The sequence below is a fragment of the Lissotriton helveticus genome, chromosome 9 (genome assembly GCF_964261635.1).
Source record: "Lissotriton helveticus chromosome 9, aLisHel1.1, whole genome shotgun sequence".
Lineage (NCBI taxonomy): Eukaryota > Metazoa > Chordata > Amphibia > Caudata > Salamandridae > Lissotriton > Lissotriton helveticus.
In genome coordinates this window covers 404,173,999-404,196,744 of record NC_136070.1, presented here as the reverse complement: position 1 = coordinate 404,196,744, position 22,746 = coordinate 404,173,999, and the positions used below count along the sequence as shown (strand labels likewise).

The 22,746-nt window shown below is 46.1% G+C and overlaps 1 protein-coding gene across 1 annotated transcript in view; it reads left to right on the top strand.

Annotated features, from left to right (window-relative positions):
* The window catches only part of WARS1 (tryptophanyl-tRNA synthetase 1), a 136,498-nt gene that overhangs the window by 17,270 nt on the left and 96,482 nt on the right, over window positions 1–22,746 (top strand). Inside the window, exon 2 of the mRNA XM_078660185.1 lies at window positions 6,365–6,574. Within this exon, the coding sequence (XP_078516311.1) occupies window positions 6,461–6,574 (114 nt within the window). The 5' untranslated portion in view covers window positions 6,365–6,460. The remainder of the gene's footprint in view (window positions 1–6,364; window positions 6,575–22,746) is intronic.

Sequence of the window (22,746 nt, the reverse complement as noted above, 5' to 3'; positions counted from 1 at the left end):
TGGTTCAATTGTTCGTTTCCCCCCTCCCCTTGGTCGACTTGCTTCTACATTGCTTTTCAGCCATCTATCTAGCAATTCCATTTATGTTCGCTCCCTCTTTTATTCACTTGCTTCAAACAAACTTGCACAACAATGTCCTTGATGGTTACTTACTTATGCTTACCCCCTCCGGTTCTTTGTTTCACCTGCACTTACCAATTTACTTTCTCATCCAACCATTCCATTCTCCTCTTTCTCTTTGATATTATTGTAAGAACACAAATAATACCTTATATCGTTATGCAACACACTAGACCTCATACAGTCGGTTTACAGTTGACTTTGCATTTTTAATGCATATACACTTGCAACAAGTTTCACTTTGCAGCAAATTACTCAAATGTAAATTTAAACCTTGCAGGTCATATACAGCTATTTATGCTCTACATAATATAGTTTCCAAATGTGTCCATTATATATTGTCCTTTTTACATTATCCATCATGCACTCTCATTGCATACCTTTTGGTTCATCTTTTCTGTTTACTCCTGTGTAACTATCACTCACGCAGTAATTACATTTATCTTCCCCAATTTCCTGCTTCTTTATTCTTTTATAGCACATCTTGCCTTTGGTCTGTTCCATTCATGTTTTGTTCTTCTCTCCAATGTTTCATTTATTTTGTTTCCTTTTTTTAGGTTTCTGGTATGGTAGATGCTTTGTTTCCTGTCTTTCCCTGCTACTATTGTGCTTTCTTTTGAACCTCAACTTGTACTCCACTTTCTATTACCTTTCCTCAACCAGCTCCATTCCACCCTTACTTTTGGTTACCCACATGTATCACTTTTGTTTATATATTTATTTTCCATCCCTGATCCTGCTTTTTAGGAATGTTGCCCTGCTCTGTTGCTTCCTTAGCCTGCCATTATTACTAATGTATTTCTCCAACACACTTTTTTCACACTCCTGGTTCCGTTGCATTTGTGTTCATTTCCCTCTTTCTACACATTCTACTTCCTCCATTGCTTTTGTGGCTTCTGTGCCAGTACATGCTTACCTTTTTGCTCTTTCTTCCCATTCGGAAGTTTAATCTTGGCAACTTTTTTTTTCCACCTGCCCTGGACTCTGTTTTTATGTTCACCTGACCTTAAGCTTGGTCTCTCTCCCTCATCCATTTATGTTTGGCCTTTGTAATTATTGATTTAATTTTTCTTCCCAGTCAATGCTCCAGCTTTGCTCCTTTTGAGCAATATTTGCTTCCATTCTGAGCTTATTTGCTTTTATGTTTATTTGCTTTTTGTTTTTCATAATACCTTTATCCTAAATAGCATTTTAAAGCTATCTCATAGTGACATATTTATTGTTTTTTACCCTTCTGCTTTGCTTCTTCTCAAACGGATCCCTAGCAATTCATTTTACTTTTCCTCACTGATATACCCACTCCTCCATTTATTTCTCCCACCCACACATACCAATTTCCTTTGTTTTCCTCCCTCTGTTCCTCTGTACCATTGAAGCCCTCCTATCACCATTGTCCATTGATTCCCCAGCCTTTATTACCATTTGTTGAGTTGCTGATTCACCATTGCACAGTTTAGTGAACAAGTTTTATCCCTTTGGTAACACACTTTCTTTTAGAGACTATATCTGGCTGGAGATTCCTCACCTTTTCAATATTCCCTAGGCGCCAGACTTCATCCAGAAACTTTAAAGCAGTTCCTCTGTACGCTTGTAGTTGGCACATGCAGCCCCACACTGACGCCATTTATCTCCAGCAATGACAGGCAGAACCTATGTAGGTGCCACCCTCTCATGCTTTAAGTTGCGTTCAAGAGCGGCCGCGCCTCCAGATGCAGAATCCCTAAAGCAAATTGGTGCGACCAATGTGCAGATTCCTGGACTTGAGATCTTATTAATGGAAGGCCCAATCACAGAATAAGGAGGATGGGATGGTCAGTGAGGAATCTGCGGATAGATAGTCTCTACATAAAAGAGCATTACCGAAAGCAAGTAGCTTGTTCTTCTGATAGAGCCACAGATTCTTCAGCTTCTGAATAGATACCAATGCAGTACCTATCAGGAGGCGGATCCTGCAGGACTCAGATTGGAAAGTCCTGAGTGAGTGAGTGGCCATAATGCTCATCTAGGCGAATCTGACTGTTCAGACAATCTTGCTTTGTGACTGTATGGAGAGACGCACATGTAGCTGTCTGGAGTATGTCTAGGCCAGGGACTCTGCATGCTAACAGAGTAGTAGATATTCAGGCTTCACGACCCTGCTGACTATAATGCATTTTTAAAGACTTTCAGGTGAACTTTGATCGGTCATTGGGTGCACTGTGACATGCTTTAATATTTCCCAGTTTATAATTTATTTTCAAGAGCTTCACTTTATACATTTTAAAGCTTCACTGCCTGTAATGCATTTTACTTTGTTGTTGGGTTAACTTCCAACTGTAATGTTTTTTGAAATGCTTCTGTTTAAATGTTTTTCACATGTCAACAGCTGTAATGCAATACCAAGCAAACTAAGTTCATCCAGATGGGACACCTAGTGGTGAAGCGTCTCCCTTGCAGCTTTTAGAAGGGACATCTAGTGGTGGATTGGTGCCATTGCAGCCTCTTTAAAGGCACATCTTTGTACACTGAGCGCTTCTGCTCCAGTATGTTAAGCAATACTCCGTCTGCAGTGTACCTCCCGATCTGTGGGTGTGGCCAAAAGTTATGGATAGCACGCTGCATGGCTAAACACTTACAAGGTCTCAAAGGCAAACACATAGATGAAATACATTATCATTTACAGTGCCAATAGCTCTAATTTTTCCAAATGCGAGACCTATTGCATGGCAAATGCTTGTTTATATTACTGTTTGCAATGCTGCCTGATGAACCAGCCTTTCTCTCTCTCTCTCTCTCTCTTTCTCTCTCTCTCTCTCTCTTTCTTTCTCTCTCTTTCTTTCTCTCTCTCTCTTTCTCTCTCTCCCCTAATCATAGTTCTTACTGTCTCCCAGTGGTATCCTCTAAACCACGGAACACTCTCATCCTGCATTCTACCACACATCACATAGAGATACTATATATAGCCCTTCAAACAGAATTACTTGCCATATCAAGTAAGGTTGCCCATAAAGTTTTATAATGAATTGGCTAAATATAGACAAGTCAATAGGGTGTGATCAATGTGTAGTAATACATGGACCATACAGTGCAGCAATAATCAAACGAATCCCCACTGGCTCCATGATCGTTAGGCAAGACTGTCAGCATAAGCACAGCAGTGGTGTTGCCATAATATTAAAAAATACCATCAGCTACACCACTTACATAGACACCTCCACCATATCCATTTCCATCGCAGACCTACCACCACCAGAACCACCTGCCACAGCTGGAAAAGCATCTCGGAAGAGGAGTGGACTTCACCCCTCTCTGTGCCCCCTTCCCGAGCACACCAGCAACTTGCTGAAAGCCCATCAAAAACTACAATAGCTGGATCATCTCATGTGCCAATACTCTGGCTCCCCTCTAGCGCAACCCAACAGCAAGAGCCCGACCACAGACCAGCTGATACACAGACTAACTCAAGCTGACAAAATGCCCCTGCAAGCAACTGGTGTGCAAAAAGATAACGAGTCAAGACACAACAGATCAAGACATATTCAAATCAGCCATAAGATGCTACCACTAGCAGATGCTGAACACCAGCACACAGCTATTGCAGATCGCATCAATGCCAGTGCTAACAGCAGCAAGGAAATCTTCGCCATCATCAGAGATTTTACAGCACCTCCAGCAACATCACCCGCTCACAAGACCTTTGCAACAAGATCTCGGAATTTTTCTATAACAAAATTACTTCCAAATACAGCAGCTTCGACCCTCAACCGGACCCTGTTACAGTCACAAATCATCTTGCGATTATGGCCAATGAACGAACTGTGACCTTGTGGCCTGCCCTCACCACTGTCGAAATCGCAGCTACCATGAAGATTATCCACTCGAGGAGGGTGGAGGGTATCTGAGCCTTGCCCCCGTCATTCCTTCACCAAAGCATTCCTACTGATCAGTGAAGAGACAGCAGCCCTCGTTCTCCTGGACCTCTCTGCAGCTTTTGACATGGTCTCGTACTCAATCCCATCAGGCGCCTGCACCAGATTGGCATCCAAGGAGCCACTTTCTGCTGGATCTGGTTCTTCTTAATGGTTAGAACACAGGCTAGTAGCCTGGCACCTTACTCCTCTGAAGCCCACAAACTCACCTGCAGAGCGCCAAAGGGTCATCGCTCAACCCCACCCTCTTCAATGCATACATGATCCCACTGGCCAATGTCCTCTGCGCACGCAAGATCCACATCCTCTGCTACACAGATGACCTCCAACTCCAACTCTCCCCCTTGGACAAGACCTTCAATACAAGAAACAAGTTCACCTCCTGCATGTCCGAAATTGATAACTGAATGAAAGACAAATGTCTCAAGCTCAACACCGACAAGATAGAAGAAGTGGTCTTCAGCAAGAACACCTCACCATGGGACTGCTAAGGTGGCTGGCTGAACATGGATCCATACCCAGAACCCTTGACAGGAACCTTGAATAATCATCAACCGCAAACTGGACATGACCTCAAAAGTCAACGTTGTTGTCTCATCCTGCTTCCACACCTAAAAGATGCTGAGGAAGTTGGTCTATAGAAACACCCTCTATGCCAGGATCACCAAGCAACTTACTAGAAGACTACAAACTATCCAGTACTCTGCAATCAGACTCTCAACCTCCCACACCAAATTCACATCACACCACACCTCAGGGAACTACACTAACTGAAGCAAACACAAGGAGATGATTGATTGAGCGCTGAAACTTTTCAGACACTCACCACCAGTCACAGATCTGGGTTGAATCCATCATCGTTCTTTAGCTCACTTCACCACCTCAGTTCAGACCCAGCTATATGTAAATCAGTCTTGACTCTGTGCCTCTTGGGAACAGTCCAGCCCGAACTGCCAAGCCAGGTCTTCCCTGAACTGGAAACAAGCGTCCTGGGACCGGTTTCGGGGTAACACCTCATCAGCCATGCTAGCCTGAACCCAGTGGCAAAGTGAGCAAGGGACCCATGTCTGGGCATACCCTGTCAACTTAGGGTGAGCAAAGCAAACACAAGGAGATGATGGACGGAGCTCTGAATCTTTTCAGACACCCCCAGTCACAGATCTGGGTTGGATTCATCACTGTTCTTTAGGTCAATTTCACCACCTCAGTTCAGACCCAGCTGTATGCAAATCAGTCTTGACCCTGTGCCTCATCGGCACAGTCCAGCCCGAACTGCCAAGCCTGGTCTTCCCTGAACCGATGTGACCAGTTTCGGGGTGCCACCCCTCATCATGAGGCACAGGGTCAAGACTGATTTGCATATAGCTGGGTCTGAACTGAGGTGGCGAAGTGAGCTAAAGAACGATGATGAATTCAACCCAGATCTGTGAGTGGGGGTGAGTGTCTAAAAAGTTTCAGCACTCCGTCCATCATCTCCTTGTGTTTGATAGCTACACTGACTGATAATAAAATGCACTCAATTCAAACTCCTCACACACATTCAAGGCACTACACAACTTGGGCCACACATACCTCACAGTCATATCTCCTTCCATCAACCACCCAGACAACTCCACTCTATTGTACTCCTACTCGCATACATCCCACTCATACACAGAACAAGATGAGTGGGATGGGCGTTCTCTTACATTGCTCGTAAAGTCACACTCCACATCAGAGCCTCCTCCACTCTTCTTGAATTCCAGTAGAAGTTGAAGACCTGGCTTGTCAATTACCAACCTACCATAGGCAGTGCTGGGCACGCGCGCGCACACACACACACACACACACACACACACACACACACACACACCTACTCAGCAACAGGATATCCTCACAGATGATAGTGCACTATATACATAACATGAACAGAACATTTCAGAGGATTTACATATTAATGTTGATTCGGGTAGTGTGATGGCAAGTGGAACATTTTGCATTGAGGGGGTAGAAGTTTCAACAGTTAAAACGTTCAAGTCCTAAGGGGATTTGGCCGGTTGAATTGCAGACAATGAAAAGGTGGTTATTCTATGACTGGTGAGAGCGCACAGGTTATCTCAGAGGAGTTAGATGGTAACTTGATAGAAAAGTCTAACTGAAAACAGATGGTGAGGTTTTTTTGGGGTGTTTGATCAGTTGAAAAAGTATGATGACATCCCATATATAGCTTTCAACACTTGGGTGAATAACTTATCCTGTTATGTTTGTTTGACTCATAGCTGCTTATAGTCACTCAATATTCTTCTCTCCTATCTAGGTTTTCCTGCACACTCACTTTTTCTTCTTTTCTTTTTCAGTCCTCACTTTGAAGCAGTTGCTTGTGTACCATCATCCTGTGAAGAAAGCACTTCAGATTTGGAAGAAGAAAGATTTAGTCATCTGCAGAGAATAACATGGCAGACTCCGTAAATGGTGGACCAGTTACCACAACGCCATTAGAGCTGTTTGAAAGAGTGACTGCACAGGGTGAAAAGGTTCGGTCACTCAAAGCAGAGAAAGCAACAAAGGTAGTTTTCAAGAGTGCTAGCTATTCTGCGTGTGTAATGTAACTTCCTTTTTTAACTTAATTTTAAACCCCTAAAAATACATTGAAAACAAGTATTGCACGTTAACTTTTAAAATTTTAACTTAATACTAACAACATTGAAGGGAAACAGGTCTGGTCTTGAAAATTAAATGCACTGAAACAGTAAATATAATTCCGGAATGATCATGAATTCACGTGTGATTCATACATCACTAGCTGAAAAAAAATCACCTGAATTAATCTATTCTTTATACACCAGCTAGCCACTTTTATTTCTTAGAATCCTAGGGTACTATGCTGTTTTCAAGGACTTTGATTTTTTAATGTATTTATTTAATTGAAGGTCATTGTTCGACCTGGCATCTTTTGGCATGTTTACCTCTGTTTTTGCTTTCTGACCTTTCGATTTCTCACTGCTGTTCAGCATTAACGTACAAGTGCTTCTGTTGTAAATTGTTATTATGGATTGGCGTTTCCATGATTGGCATATTTGATTTACTGCTAATCCCCTAATAAAGTGCACTGAGTGTGCCAGAGCCTGTGAATCAAATGCTACTAGTGGGCCTGAAGCGCTGATTGTGCCACCCACATGAGTAGCCCTGGAAAGGTATCTCAGACCTGCTACTGAAGTGTCTGCGCGCAGTTTGTAACCGCCATGTCGACCTGGCAAGTGCACCCACATGCCAATCCCCAATCTTCCCCTTTCTTACATGTGTCACCCCTAAGGTAGGCCCAAGGTACCCCTGTGTGTGGGCAGGGTGCGGAGAATGTTAAAGGTAGGACATGTACTTAGGTGTGTGGAATGTCCTGGTACTGAAGTACAGTGTAATTCGTTTTGAACTATGGAAAGACTATCCGTCCCATATGGTAGAATGGGAGTTTTGCTTATAACAATCTATAAACATAACTTACCATTGGGACAAGATAGGGAAATGGACTTAATTATGCCTGTACTCGGAATGTGAAATGTATCTTTTAGTAAAGATGATTTTTATGTTCTATGTTTGAAAATACCACTTTTAGAAAGTGGGTATTTTCATGCTTAGCCATCCTGTGTGCCTCTGCTGGTTTGTGGATTGACTGTCTGGCTTTTGAATGACAGGGGCTGGGGAGGCACATTCTCTCAGACGGCCACCGAGAGTGGAGGGTTGATGTGTGTCCTACCTTTCCTGAATGAGGCGGGGCTCGGCTGAATAGACCTGGGCTGCATTCAGAGTAGTGGGAGAAGTTTTCACTAGCACCTGAATAGTCCTGGTCTGCATTTAGAGTGGGGGCGAGGGGTTTTCCCTTGCACCTGAATAGGCCCTGTCTTCCTTGGACAATGCTGTCTCCACCTCCTATTGGGAAGCTGGGCCAGAGAGGACTAAACTGGTTTGGACTAAGCACAGCCACTCTCTGCCTGAGAGAACAAAGGAATTTGGAGTATAAATAATGGGGCCCAGGCCCCAGAACTTTAGAACTCGCTGGAATCAAGGAACCTGCCAAGAAGAAGAGCTGGAAGCTGCCAGGAGGAGTACTGCCCCTTTGCTGTGTTGTTGCTTTGTTGGGTTGCCTTGCAGTTGCTTATTCTGCCTTGGGCAGTTAAGGGACTGGAATGAACTTTCTTTACTTGTGCTGAGTATCTCCAAGGGCTTGAAGTAGATCTTGCCTCCTGTTCTGAAGTCTCAGGGACTGCAAAGACTTCACCAACCTCTGGGTACTGCTTCTGGAACCGCTGTTTCAGTTGCCACAGAGAAGGGATAAGCAACCAACTCTGTCGCTGACTCTGTGTCCTGAAGGCACCTCAGAGGGCACCTCTGCATCTCGCAACCCCAACCCTGGTCTCGCCGACGACAACGACCTCTGTCACTGAGCTGCTGCTTGCACCATGATCTGTGGACACCGCACTCCGCACCGCCTCGCTTCACTTCAACGCCCTGATCTTACCGACACCGTCGCTGACCGCGACCTCGGTGAACACATCTTGGCTTGGGGCACCGCTCGTAAGTCCGACGACGCACCACCCCGTCCCACACCGCAGTCCGGATAAACAAACGCCAGCTCCCTATTACCGGCTCTGTCACCTGCAACGTGATCTGTCAGCACTGCAAAGAGCACCGCCTTCTCCCCGCACCGCAGCCCTGGTCTCACCGACCCCGCTGGACGACCTTCACTGAGCGGCTGCCTGCACCACGACTTGAGGGCACCACTCCGCTTCACACCACAACTGCGACGGTTGCCACGAGAGGCCGGCACGAATGTGTCGGCTGCAACACAAAAGGTACTGTTTATGAGTCTGTTGACACCCCTGACTGACGTGGTCAGACGGAACTTTTGGATTCTGTTTTTATAGCACCGCGGTAGCACCGGACGGAGCCACCGACTTCAAGGAACTGTGGCTTTCAAGTATTCTTGCAAAGTGCATATTTTTAAAGTACTGTATGTTGGATTTTTGTTATTTTGGTCTTGTTTTGGATATATAAAAATATTGCATATTTTTCTAAACTGGTGTGGTGTCCTTTTGTAGTGTTTTCACTGTATTACTGTAGGTTCTGTATACACTGCCTCTGAAATAAGCCGGACTGCTCGTGCCAAGCTACCAAGGGGGTGAGCAGGGGTTATTTTAGGAGTATAAATCCCTTACCCTGACTAGGAAGAAGGGTCCCTACTTGGGCAAAGGTACCAACCCTTTCTAACCAGAGACCCCCATTTCTAACAGTCATGTTTTAACTCCTTGCGTGCTTCTGTCGGCCAACGGCCGTCGCGCGCACTACCTTCGTAGTGCTGCGCACGTCCGTTGGCCAATACGGCCCCGCCCACTCTGCTAAACCGCCGCACCGCGGCAGAATTGCCACTGCGGTTAAGCGGTTAATTCATACAATCCTAATAATCTGTGCAAAAAATATTTGTAAGATTAGAATGTTTAGGGCAAATATATCTAAGTAATTGATCCTAATCGGAAGGTCATGCTGGAGCCCAAGATGGGTACAGGTTTGGGGAGCACCTAATAAGAGCTACTTCATTTACTAAATGCTGTTCCTGGCAGAAGCCTGTTGTCTGTTGGAGGGGATTGCTTGAATTGGGAAATGGCATGCTTCTGAAGGTGTTTATGGTTGGTACTGCACTCCAGCGAGTCATTGTTTCCTCCTCCTTCCACAGCCTACAAACAGGTGTTGCCGATCCATTTGTAGGCCAGTTTCTCATGCTAAGAGCCATGATGGGCTGGCAAGCACTGGACCATTGTGAGAATGCAGGGGTGAAAGAAGCAAAGCAACTCATGAACCAAAGCTTTACTGGGGTTGTGATATACTATTTTATAGCACTCGCAGGCATGGTGGGTAGAGGTTAATGTCTGATTTGACTGTTAGCTTACCCCAATTGCGCAATGGGTGACTAGCACCAGTGTGGTGCTCGCAAACGCTGTTTGTTGGCAGCCCAACATTGAGAACCATGCCCTTTTGTGGCAACCTAAGAATGTAGAATGCTGGTAGATACACCCAGTACTGTTTATTCATTTTCTGGGGATCCTGCTCAAGTACTTGTCTTCTTAAAATGAAGAAATCAAACTTTAACTCCAACAGATGTGCTGCTCATGAAAGGAAATGGTGGTGACAGACCATCAGTCTTCCCCAGTGGCCCAGAACACAGAAACAAGCTGTATGACCTGAAAGAGAATTCCTGTAGCCACATACCCCTTAAGAAGTTGAAAACCCCCGCACACCTACTTTAGTCAGTGAGACCAACTACTTCTCCATATTTATGCAACAGCAATCTGCACCACCTACCTAGAACCTTCTCCTCTTGATAATTTCTTATTATAGCTCCGAGGCTCCTCTGCATCTGAAGATATGGCTGTGAATAAGGAGTTTATTCCCATTTGCTGCATTACACTTGAATCCCCCATTTACAAAAGAGTCCACCCGGACACTGTGTGCAGGGGTATCAGGATACCACTGGAATCATGGATGGGATTTTAAAACGGTCTGCCTGCTCATAGTGTATCGGAATAGTTGTAGATGTACCTCATAAATAATTCCTGCTTTGCATAGAGTCTTGAATGGAATAATTCATTACACCTAATATTTTGCTATGCATAAAAGTGGCTGCCTTACAACTCAAAACATACACATCACTCAGCCCCACTGAGCAACTTGTGGTTTGACCATCATAAACTGCTAAGTACATGACCAACAAGTCTTTGGAATAGTCTCAATCTAGCTCTAGACTATTCAGTTAATGCCACTATTTTACCTATATGATACAGCTGACAGAACCAAACTAGTAGTCTTTGCCTGTCCTCTCACTACATTCTAGTTTGAGAACTGAACAATTATTGATGGAGTCCCACAATAAGATGAGATACAGCAAAATGTTGGAAGTATCCCTGAAATCCGTCAAGAAAGAAGTCTTTCTGACGTACAGCATTGTCATGGCTGGAGTCCAGCGTGATAAATATGTAATTGGAGCGCTGTCTGATCCATGAGATCTGACTAGCAACTTTTAACAAAAGCTTAGACTCGACAGAGATAGGCCTAGTGGTTGTAGAAGAAAAACTGGATACATTCCCTGACTAGGGTAGTGACATCTGACATTTCATGCAAAAAAAGACAGATTTTGAGGATTGTTCCAAACTCCATAATTTACACTTTTGTGGCATCCCAGGAAAAAATGAAGACAATGATCTACCTAACTGATTTAATAAAGCTGATAGTTAGATTACACTTTAAAGAACCACTAGAATTCCAGAGAGCACACCAACTCCTTGAGTGTGTGGTTACAGGAGAGGATAATTCATACCCCATCGTAGTCTGCTTCCAACATGATCAACATTCTAGAGTCATCATCCAGGCTGTGAGAATGAAGAACAATCCATTGATCCTTGATGTTCAGCACATCTATGCTGATGACACTTTTGACACCAACTTCAGGAGGAAAATAATTAAGACTGCACCCAATAGTATGTCTTCTTGGACCCTGCAACCATGATGACAACTACTATGGGGGGAGTAAAGTACTGACTGCATTGAACAAGACAACATGGAGGTATTCCTAGATTCTACTCATCCACGGAACACGAGGGTTTGCGGAAATAGGCGCAGCAGCTTTAGTGACAGGCTCCCACAAATCGAGGCGGGATTAAGTTAATACAAACCCTCATAGTTCATGAGGCATACTAATACAGAGCTTTAAGTACCTATTTTCCAAGACTTGAGAAAGAAGTTGCAGCCACATACTGAATTTTTTAGGTGCATATTTTTTGCGTAGTCAAGGGCAGGGTGCACCTTAGCGTGTGTACACCACCCGGACTACTTCCTTTGGCCTGACGAAAACCCTATATTAACAACAGCGATTGAAACATGTAGACCACATATTAATATTTCATCACCCGTTTCCTGTACACCTGAGTCCTTCCTAATTAGGCATTGGTGTCCAGCTAAATTAAAACGATTTTATCATTGCCCATACACTCCAGAATAAAATTTAAGATAGTGAGTAGTTTATTGGACAAATTTTAAATACCACCACATCACTTGTTTTTTTAAATTGACATATAAAACTGAAAAAACAAAACCCGCTCCACTGTAGTCCGGTGTCGCAGCACACCTGGACGGCATTCGGCTGTCCGGGTGGGACCCCGATGATGAAGCATGTCATCAACCAGGTTGGTGAGTGAGGGGTCTTCAAAACTAAGGATGAATCTGTCCTTTTAGACACTCCAGTGCGCCTCTTTTCTTTTTCTCCACTTGAAGAGAAAATAGCACAACCAGGGGGTACTCTTCCATTTGTTTGTTTATGATTAGCCAAGGGGTCTAGGAGTATTCCCATTATATTTAAATATAAAAAAATGCCCTTTCTCTCAGTTTGTTTTCCAAATGCTTGCTTACATTCCCAGGACTCTGCCATTTCCAAGTTATTCCTCCTGTCAAAGGTATTGTCTTTACTCCTGTCAATGTTATTTATCTTTATTACAGAAGCAGATTTAACATAATTATTTCCATCTAATTAATATAGGAATATAATGGAACAAGCTTGCATGCATGATGTACATGTCTTAAATATTGTGACATGGCATTTCTCATTGTTTAGCGTTGTCAATGGTTACCCCTCCCACCTCCTTGTCAAATTAATCACCAAATGGTTTTATTTCCTGGATGATGCTGACCTACTCCACAACTACCTGACTTCCAGTCTAAAAGTAGTAACTAGATCCTGTTGCCCAGAGGTCTTTAAATTCAACATGATGTCCAGATGTTGAGACATTGGAGGATGCCCTGCTGATGCACAATATCCCATCGGATAGTAAGTAAGTAATTTTATTTTGCATACTTAATTAAAACCAGTGCAATACACCAAGTTAAAAAAGTTGGATAAAATACAATTAAACTACATATAAGATAAAACATATCAAGCAGCCGTTTATTAACGAGGGAGACGATTTATCACTGTTCAGACTCTACCTTGCATAGTAGAAAGTGCAAAAGTGCAGTGCATCCATAGGAACAAGCTAAATATTTCCCTTTGCCCTATCCATGGAGGAGTTTAAATTTAGAGGTAGGGTCACAGGGAATAAAGTACAGTGGTTGCGAGCCCAATGGTAGATTACAGATTTGAGGTTGCTTGCCTCCAAAGCAGCTGCGCCCACTGCTGGTAGAGTGCACTTGCTGGCTCTTGGCATTCTCATTTCTAATAGCGCGAGGAATTTTACCAGCCTGCAGTTAAGCTTCCGATACTTTGCGCTGAAGCAGGCCATCATTGCCTGTCTCCGAGTGTGAACCTCTCTTGAGTTGAACTGAGTTTTAAGCAGACGGATCCATTCATCCTTCAGTCCGCTGCAGTTGCAGAGCAGGTGCGGTAGGTCTTCTGTTGCTAAGCCGCATAATCATCAGCATTTAGAAAATTGTACCTTTGCCATGGCGGGAGATACTGAGTTGAGGGGAGTATCCCCAGACCGAGTTTAAAAAGTTTATCCTTTACCTTTCTTGAGTAGCCTAAACTAAAGTATTTTGGAGGAGTAAGTGATCGGTAGCTGTTGATTGTCATCCAGGCTTGTCTGCGGCCTTAGAAAGTGGCCTTGTCTTCTATAAGTGAGGGGCTTTTTATTGATTTCCAAATACGTTTTTAAAGATGTTATGACTGGTTGGAATGTCCCAGACCTGCGACAGCCCAGTGTTTGTAAGAGAACCTTAAAGAATATTTTTGGCAGGTGAAGTGCTTTGATGCTGCAGCTCTTGGCAATAAAGATGGTTCAGGGTGTTAGCAGCTGCGTTCCTGATCTTGTGCCAGCAGACAATGAATGAACCTTGCTATGCCAAGGACTGTTATGTTAGGCCAAACTCTAACCGAATCTGTGCCGCCGAAGAATTGTTTGGAATGATGAATAAGTCTGTAAGCCTTAACTAGTGTGTTGTCTAGAGTCTTAGCGTCTCTGCTGCTCAGTGCGTCTCTTCCATAGGTGATGGCTGGTAGACTTTTTGATCGAGCTAGGAGGAGGGGTGTCCGTATTGGGCCTGTCAACCTCCGCGTCACTGCCAGTGCCATCCCTTTACTTTTGATCACCCTCTTCTGAATATGAACTGGCCCCCTTGTCGATTTCTATGCCTAGGTACTTGTAGTTTGTTGTGGTTTGGAACTGTGAAGTCCCCAGATACCAGGCAGGGAGTTTCTTCTTGCCACCGCTTTTGGTCATTGTTTTCATTTTCTTGAGATTTTCCTCCAGGAGTTTCTCCATTGCATAAGCTTGCATTGTGTTGAGGGCATGGTGCACGCCCACCTGTATGTGGCTTACCAGGACCATATCATCCTCGTATAAAAAAACGGATAGCGTTGTATCCCCCAGCCTAGGGGCATGCGAATTGCTAGAGTTGAGCAACTGCATCCGGTCCGCAATGTAGAGGATAAATAGTGTGGGGGCGAGTACACACCCTTATTGTAAGCCTTTGTGGTTGGTACTCGCCTGGAGAGGTGTGTGCCCACGCCCAGCTTCACCTGCACCCAGGTGTCTGCGTGGAGTAGGATCAGCATTCCAACAGTCCCCATGGGACATTCCTAACAGCCAGTTTCCTCCAAAGCCGCACCCGATCTATGTTATTAAAGGCTCCTCTGAAGTCTATAAAGCAGAGGTGGAGAGACTGCTTAGTGCTTCTTGCTGCTTCTATGTGCTTTGACATGGCCAGGATGTTGGTACTTGTACCTGTTTGTTTGGAGAAACAGGTTTGGCTGAGTGGAATGATGGAATTAGCTGATGCCCAAGATTTAAAAATCTTTTTGTGGAGAAGTGTGGCTCACTGGTTAGGGGAGGCAGACCTGGAAGCAGAGGTCAGCCCGGGACCAGGGCTCAATTCCCGGCTCGGCGCGGTCTTGAGTCCTAAAATGTCCATGGACTCGACAATTCTCGCTCCGGTGCCTACTCGATTCACGGGTTCACACTCTGCGACTCTGGGCAATAGCTTGCTTAATCTCCACAACGGCCCCTCGCGGCGGGATGCCTGGCTTTCACCTTGCGGATACCCTGCCGGGGTTATCTCACAGGGGAATACCAGGACGGGTTCCCTAAGCAAGCGCTTAGAAACCGCTTGGTGATTTGCGTTATATAAATTCCTGTACATTTACATTAAGTTCCTCTAATAGGGTGCCTGCGGAGCACTTTGCCTCATTGTCGATCAAGGTGATCAGCCCGTATATTTTTTGGGTGTATCCTTGTCTCTGCTTTTATGTATTGGGGAAATGACTGAGCCCTTCCAGGAGGCAGGGAGTTTCCCAGAGTTCTGACCTCTCGGAATAGAGGGGCAAGGGGTCTCTGCCCAATAGTCCCTGTCCCGCTTGAAGAGGGTAAGTGGGATTGCCCACTCTTTCCTGCCTTTGGCGATTTGTCGCTTGATGGCCCTGATTCAAGTGACTCCTGAGACATAATAATAATAATAATACTGGATTTTATACAGCGCGAACAGCTACCTCACAAGGAGGTGTCCCGGCGCTAGTAGAACACAAATGACCTGGGCTAAAGAATAGGGAAGCTAGCGTGGCTGGGTGAATAGCCAGGACTTAAGTAATTTTTGTTGAAACAGGGTTCAGACGGGGCCTGTTGGATTGCTTGAGGCAGTGAGTTCGACAGAGCGGGGACGTTTGCTGAAAAGGTCCGACCGCCTAGTCGGGCCTTTTTTGCGCGCGGGACGGCCACCTGGACACGGTCGTTGGACCGTAGTGCGCGACTTTGAAGGTATCTTGGGAGGCGATTTTTCAGGTATTGTGGGCAGGAGCCATGCAGAGATCTGAACGCCAGCGTCGGAGCTTTGAATTGTATTCTGTTGGCTACTGGCAGCCAGTGCAGGGTTCGGAGATGCGGAGAGACTGACTGCTTGAACGGGATTCGCAGTAGTAGTCTCGCAGCCGCATTTTGAACTACCTGAAGCTTGTGAGTCAGGTATTTTGGAAGGCCAAGGTATAAACCATTGGCATAATCCAGTCGGGAGGTGACAGTCGCATGGACAACCGTTTTTCTGCAGCTCACTGGTAGGAGTCTTAGGATTTTTCGGAGATTTCTCAGCTTGCTCAGGCAGCATCCGGCGACTTGTTGGATATGGGATGAGAAGGACATGTTATCATCCCATCTTACACCAAGATTTTTTGCCGAGTGACTGGGTGGAGGGGGCGGGCCCATCTCCGTTGGCCACCAGAATTCTGGGGGGGGGGAGGGACCCTTGCCGAAGAAGATGACTTCGGTTTTATTGGCATTAAGTTTTAATTTATTAGTGTTCATCCAGTATGCTATATCCTGGAGACACCCTTTAAAATTAGAGAACGACTCCTGCGTCATCTCAGAGTAAGGAAATACCAACTGGGTGTCGTCGGCATATGAGATTGCCTTGACGCCCCAGTTGGCAATTAGCGTAAAGAGAGGAGCCAGGTAGATGTTGAACAAAAGGGGGCTGAGGGCCGACCCCTGCGGGACTCCACAGCTGAGGGTTTTAGGTGTAGAAGAAATCGTTCCAAGTGCCACCTTCTGCATTCTCTGAGATAGGTAGGAGTTTATCCACCCCAGCGCTCTGTCCTGAATACCTATCTCAGCCAGCCGGCTGAGTAGTCTGGCGTGGTCCACCGTATCGAAGGCGGCCGACAGATCCAGGAGTACCAGCATTGCTGAGTTTCCTGCATCCATCGACCACCTCACAGACTCGGCGACTTCAATGAGCGCTGTCTCTGTGCTAAAGCCGGGGCGGAAGCCAGATTGAGTTTCATGCAAAATGTTGTTGGTTTCTACAAATTTGCTCAGTTGGCGCTGTATAACTTTTTCCAGCATTTTTCCCGGGGCAGCTAGTAGAGATATAGGGCGGAGATTTGTAAGGTCATCTGGGTCCCCATTAGGTTTTTTCTTTAGGGGTAGGAGAGTAGCGTGCTTCCAGATGTCCGGGAATATGCCCGACATGATGGAGGAGTTCCAGATACCTAAAAGTGTGGGGGCGACCGAGTCCACTATGGCACTCCATAGTTTAGCTGGACAGGGGTCGTCAGGGGAGCCGGATTTGCAGCGGATGAGTTCCTGCCTTACCTCAATCAGGGGGATGTGCATAAACTGGGTGAGGGTCTCGTCTGGCCCACCATTATTCGCTCGGTCCTGCTTCACAGTTTTTATTATTGGACCAAAGGAGTCATATACTTTCTTAATTTTTTGGTCAAAAAACTCTGAAATTTGCTCACATAGCGTAGCTGTGGGTACAACCTCTCTTTCAATGCATTTTGGTTTGAAGAAAGATTGTACCACTTTGAAGACCTGTTTGCTAGACTGTTCTGCCTGAAGAATCGAGTCCGCATAGAAACACTTGCTGATTATAGTGGGTTAGAGAGGGGGTGCTGATGCGTTTTTGGTCGATGATCTGAGGATCTATCCTCACTGTTTTTACTGGCTGGCTCTGGGATTGATGGTTGAAGTGAGCTTTAAGAGTCATCCGAGAACTTTTCCGAGATGTAAGATGTCATGCCTTCCTGGGCTGGGCGCATTATTTTATTTACTGTTCCCCAATATCGAGAGCTGCTCTTAGATTGAATTTCTGAGAATAGTTATGCCTAGTGGTCATCTTCTTGAGATCTGTTTGTTCCATTTTAGTTTTTTCAGTGAGCTTCTTTGTTCATGTAGTAGAGAGATGAGATAGGAGTCCCCAGATTTATCACTGCGATCTCGGTGTACTGTTTATGGCCCTTTTTAGTTGTTTCAATTGACTGTGGTGAGCCATGGAGATCTGACTTGCTTCCCTGGTGTTTTGGTGGAATCTTGCTTAGGTTTCCGTGGAGAAGGATTTGGCTAGGTTTACAGTAAAGCTTTCCCATCTATTAGTGAGGCTGTCATTTAACCTGCTTGTCGTGAAACCATTGCTGATTCAAGCACCTCCTCTGTTTGCCAGAGCGTTTTTGATTCTCTTGAAGTTAATTGTGTAACTTCTGCCGACGTTTCCAGCACAGGCGCCCCTGCTAGGAGGAATATCTCCTGTGGTCACTGTCTCCATTGCCCCCAGGTGGAATGTGGACACTCGGTGGAATAGTGAAAGCAAAATTAACGTTTAGTCTAATGTTGAGCTGGTGGACGCAGAGTAAAAAAAAAGCTGCGGGCGGAGAGTCTTCCTAGAACCTTCCGTTTGGCGCACTGAGGTTTATGTGCTCCAGGTCTTCCAGTAGGCGTCTAGCAATATTCCTTGTTCTGCCCATCCAATGTAAGGCTGATCTTGACTTCTATGTTGGCTGGTAATGGGACTACCTCTGCCTTGGTTGTGCAAGATAGTGACACATAAGATGCCATGCTCCTGATGGCTGGCCGCGTTTTGAACGCTTGACTGCTTATATGAAAAAGCGCATGAAACCCTCTAATTGTGGCGGGTCAGCTAGCCATGTTTCCTGAAACAGGATTATATCAAATATTTGATGTAGCGCAACAATTTCGGAACCATGACTTTACTTGCCAATCCACTGACGGTCCATGTGCACAAGGGTAGGTTTGGTCTTTCAGAGTGGTGCTGCCTGGTGCTGGTCTTGTCATTGGGTGCGGGTAACGCTGTTTATAGTTCTGGATATCCACCTGAAATCCAAGTGCCAATTCAATGTCGATGGTGAGTGCTGTGATTGGGATTGCCTGCCATTGAGCTCCCCCCTCCGTGTGGGCGACATCCCTTGGGCTCCCCTGAGGACCAAGCAGGTGTTTTTTGTTACAGCGTGGATTTTGTGTCCTACATTGGGAAGCTGTAGAGATGGGTAGCCTATATTGTGGTGGAGATTGATGTTTATGCCCCATCCAGTTCTGGTGACTTCACGAGCGTAGGTGATTTCGGTTTGATAAACTCAATTCCGAACAAGTCCATGAACCGTATATCGGCTAGGCTTGAAATTGATTCCATCAGCAGTAGAATTTTGCTCCTATTAGCACATCGCAATTTCCTATTGACTTATTCTCTGGCTTGAAAAGTAGGATGGAGGAATCCACCTGCAGGTTGGAGGCCAGGGGTGCTGTGTGACGCTGCCCCCTCAGCTGCTCAATGATTGGGGTAGACCCTGTTGGCAGAAATTGTTCCCATTCAGTTGCATTGGTTTGCCCTGCCGGTAAGCTGTGGTGGTTTCTTTTGGGAGCCTAGCGCCAGGTAACTCTTGGCCATTCCACTCTTCTGTGCTGACGACTCTCGATGGAAGGCCTTATGGGTTCTCTGGCAATATGCAGGGGCCTGATCCAGAGACTGAGGCGCCTTCTGTTGGAGTAGGATAACTGGTGCATGTTGCCCGAGGTTCACTGCTTAGCCTAGCCCCTGCTCTGGTTGTTCCTCTGGTTACTCTCTGATTCCTTTCTGGAATCCCCTCCTGTGTTGGTTCCTTTTAGAGACATTCCAGTCCTGTTGTTGTGACACAGGGCATGCAATAGCTGTCAGTGCTCCCTGAAGAGTGACTTGTGGAAATCAAATTACCCCTACGCATGGGTGTGGGGATATTTTTTCCTTGGGTGAGTCCGTTTCAGCTTATTCCTGTGTGTGAGCCCTACCAGGGTTATGGGCGAGAGAGAGGGATTCCATTTGGGTGTGATGATTTGCAATATCTGGGGAATCCAGTAGCAAAGGTTCAGGTCAAGAGGGGTTAACCTCAGAGTGCGTTTGTTGTGGGATGGAAGAGGGAAAACACAGCTGAATGATTTGTCACTGTTCTTTTATTCCGACCCTTCTTCCTCTGCATCTGCCTTTGTTTTACGTTCTGCTTCTCATTTTGGGCTGAAGCTTCCTCCGACAATGGGAGTGCAGTGGTGTTTCTTCATGCTTTGTCATATGATGTACATGTCCCCCGTGTAGGCAGCTGGTGATTGGTATCTGAGTGTTAGTCCGCGCTGGTGCCTCCAAGTCAGACTCCCTGTGAACTCGGGCTCTTGAGACTGGGGTGCCCTTCCTGACGGAGTTCTCCTTCTTGAGCTCCGTTCTGAGCTCATTTAGGACCCTGTTGAGCGTAGACGGGGGGGGGGTGGGCAGCTTATCCACGATTGGGCCACAGCTGCATATCTGCTTTGCCTCCATCTGTGCCAGCTTGATGAGTGAATTTAGATACCCCAACTTCTTATCGATGCCGGCAACATAAGGAGCCAGGATATTGAGTATGGTCTGCTGAATATCCATCTTGTTGGACTGGTACTGGAGGGCTTTCACGGACCGTTGCATGGTGTTTAACAGGCATGCCCATGCATTGTCCATCTGTGTGCAGCCTATCTTCCTGGACTGTCACTCATCCTGTTATGTGATTCCACCCCTTCTTTAACCCCTTCGGCGCTCATGACGAGCTGAGCTCGTCATGAGTTGTGCCGCTCGCACGCTGATGACGAGCTCAGCTCATCATGTAACGCGGCTTTTAAAAAAAAAGCCACGTAGTGCAAAAATAGCCGCCGCACGCATGCGGTTAAGGGCCTGGACGGCAGCTGGAGCAGACGCTCTTCCCAGTGAAACTAATGTGTCGAAGACCAACATTTCTGCCCACTCCTGAGTGCCCATATAAGAGTGTCCCCTGCTCGTCCTCCAGGTGTTCCTGGACCTCTAGATCTTCTTGGAGTTGTACTTGAGGTTCTGGTGGTGGCAGGGTTGGGGTGGCTTTTTTGTAGGTTGGATCAGTGCAGTGTTTTGGGCCAGCTGGATTGGCTTCTAGATCAGGGAACATCTCCTGTGCCTTGGCTGTGATGTCATCCTGAGAGAATGTGGGCAAATCTTCCAGGTGACCTGTCTGGTGTCCAGCCTGAAGTATCCAGTTTGACAACTCTGGCATCGCCCCTTGGTTTCCCATGGGGTGATTATCCTCCTGGTGTTTTTGCCACTCTTGGGATTCCTGCCTTGGTTGGGTAGCTTATGCTAGTGATGGCGTACTGCCCTCCCTGGTGGACACCTGGAGATCATTGTTGGTCATGGGATTTCTAGGATTCGTGAAAGTCACATCTGCCTGGACGTTTGGGGCTTGAATAGGGCCTGCAGGTCTTGAATTTCGCTGCTGGTTGAGAAGATGGCAAGGCCTACCTCTTTCAAGAAGCAAAACTTTGACGAAATGTTTGGTTGAATGGAGTAAATGAGGCTTCTCTTGACGCAAGCCGCCAACTTATCCATGCTCCGACCCTGCATGTCCATTTCATGAGACCCTGAGTCAATTGTTAATAGGGCGACTGATGGTTGCGATTGCCCTCTGCCTTTTGCAGAAGCCGTCTTCTTCCACTTTGCCTTTCCCCCACTCTGGAGCGGTCCCCTTTCTTCCCTGACATCATGGGGATAAGGATTGTAATTTTTATCCATGCAGCTAGGAACCTCTTTCTTGCTCCTCACAGAACTACTACTTTTTTGCATTCTCTTTATTTGTCCGGAGGTTTGCAACTCCCTCCATTTTTTTTGGGTGCGGTGATGCAGTAACACTCTACATGCCTTTGCTTGTTCTTGCCCTGAGTTTACTGGCAAGGACGCTTTGCTAAGGCACTCCCGCATGTGTTCTTTCCAATTATTTATTTTTTGGCTTCCTTTCCTCTTATTTTCCTTGCTTTCTTCACCTGTTCCCCTGCTTTTTGCTTGTTGTTATTATCGTAATTTTCTGGTAGTTCCGCGGTTCCTCTGTCTGTTTTGGAAAATACAGAGCTCTTTTAGAGGACTTTGGAGCACCTGTCCGATCAGATCAGCTCCACCGCTCCCCTCCCTATAGGCTTCTGTATGGTCTTGTAGCTTTGATTGAATGGGAGGGGGGCATGAGCACGCCGTCTTTTCCCTGTTGTGGGTCCCAGCTTGGGCCTGAGGGTAGGATGTGGTAGAAGTGAGTAGTCTGAGCAGGCCCAGGCAGCTGGTGAATCAAGGACAAAGTGTCGGGTGGCCCAAAACGGTGGTAGGTTTTAAAAGATGGTGGGTTGAGGTTGGGACTGGAGAGTTCACTGGTCGAAGGCAGCCGGGCAGGGTTTGAGTAGCTTAGGAGCACACTAGGCTGCACTGAAACCTAGCTCGACCGTCTCCGTGCAACTCCCTGGCAGGGGTCTCCCCTACCGGGGACCCCTCCGTGTACTTCGTTTACTTCCCAGAGCTCCCTTCCCCCTCACCAGGCCTCCTGTGTGGCGACCAGCTGCTCCACTTAGCTCTGGTGTCCACGGGTGCCCCTCCTGGTTCCCCTCATTCAACTGGGGCTAGCCCAATCTGAGCTATAACTCTCCCGATGTGGTGGTGGTGTGGTGTGCTCAGACCGCAGGTTGGCCCGCTGTCCGAAGGGGGCAGGCAGGAAGCAAGTGGCAGCAGAGAGCTGAAAGAGGGTGAAGTACCTCACTGCGGGCCCTGTGGTACACAAACAATGATGCGTAGTCCAGGTGTAGTAGTATATCCCTCTTTATTAGCAGGTAGTAAGGTGGCAAGTTACAGGATAGGAAGTTTCAAGGAGAAACCCCACCAGGAGAGAGCTTCCAGCTCCTCAGCCTGAGATGACCAACTGACTCTCTAGCTAGAGTCAGGCACTTAACATTCTATGATGTTGTGATGGTGCTTACTTATTAGTTACTGTACCTTTAATGTATCAAGAACCTTCCTGTAGTGGTTCTGGAACCATGCCTTGACAATGTTCTCTCTTGTGTCAGTTGTTATGCTGTCTCCTGTGGCTGAGGTTTAATAAATACCTCCTGACTCATGTTTCTGGTTCCTGAGCTTTTATTTATGTAGA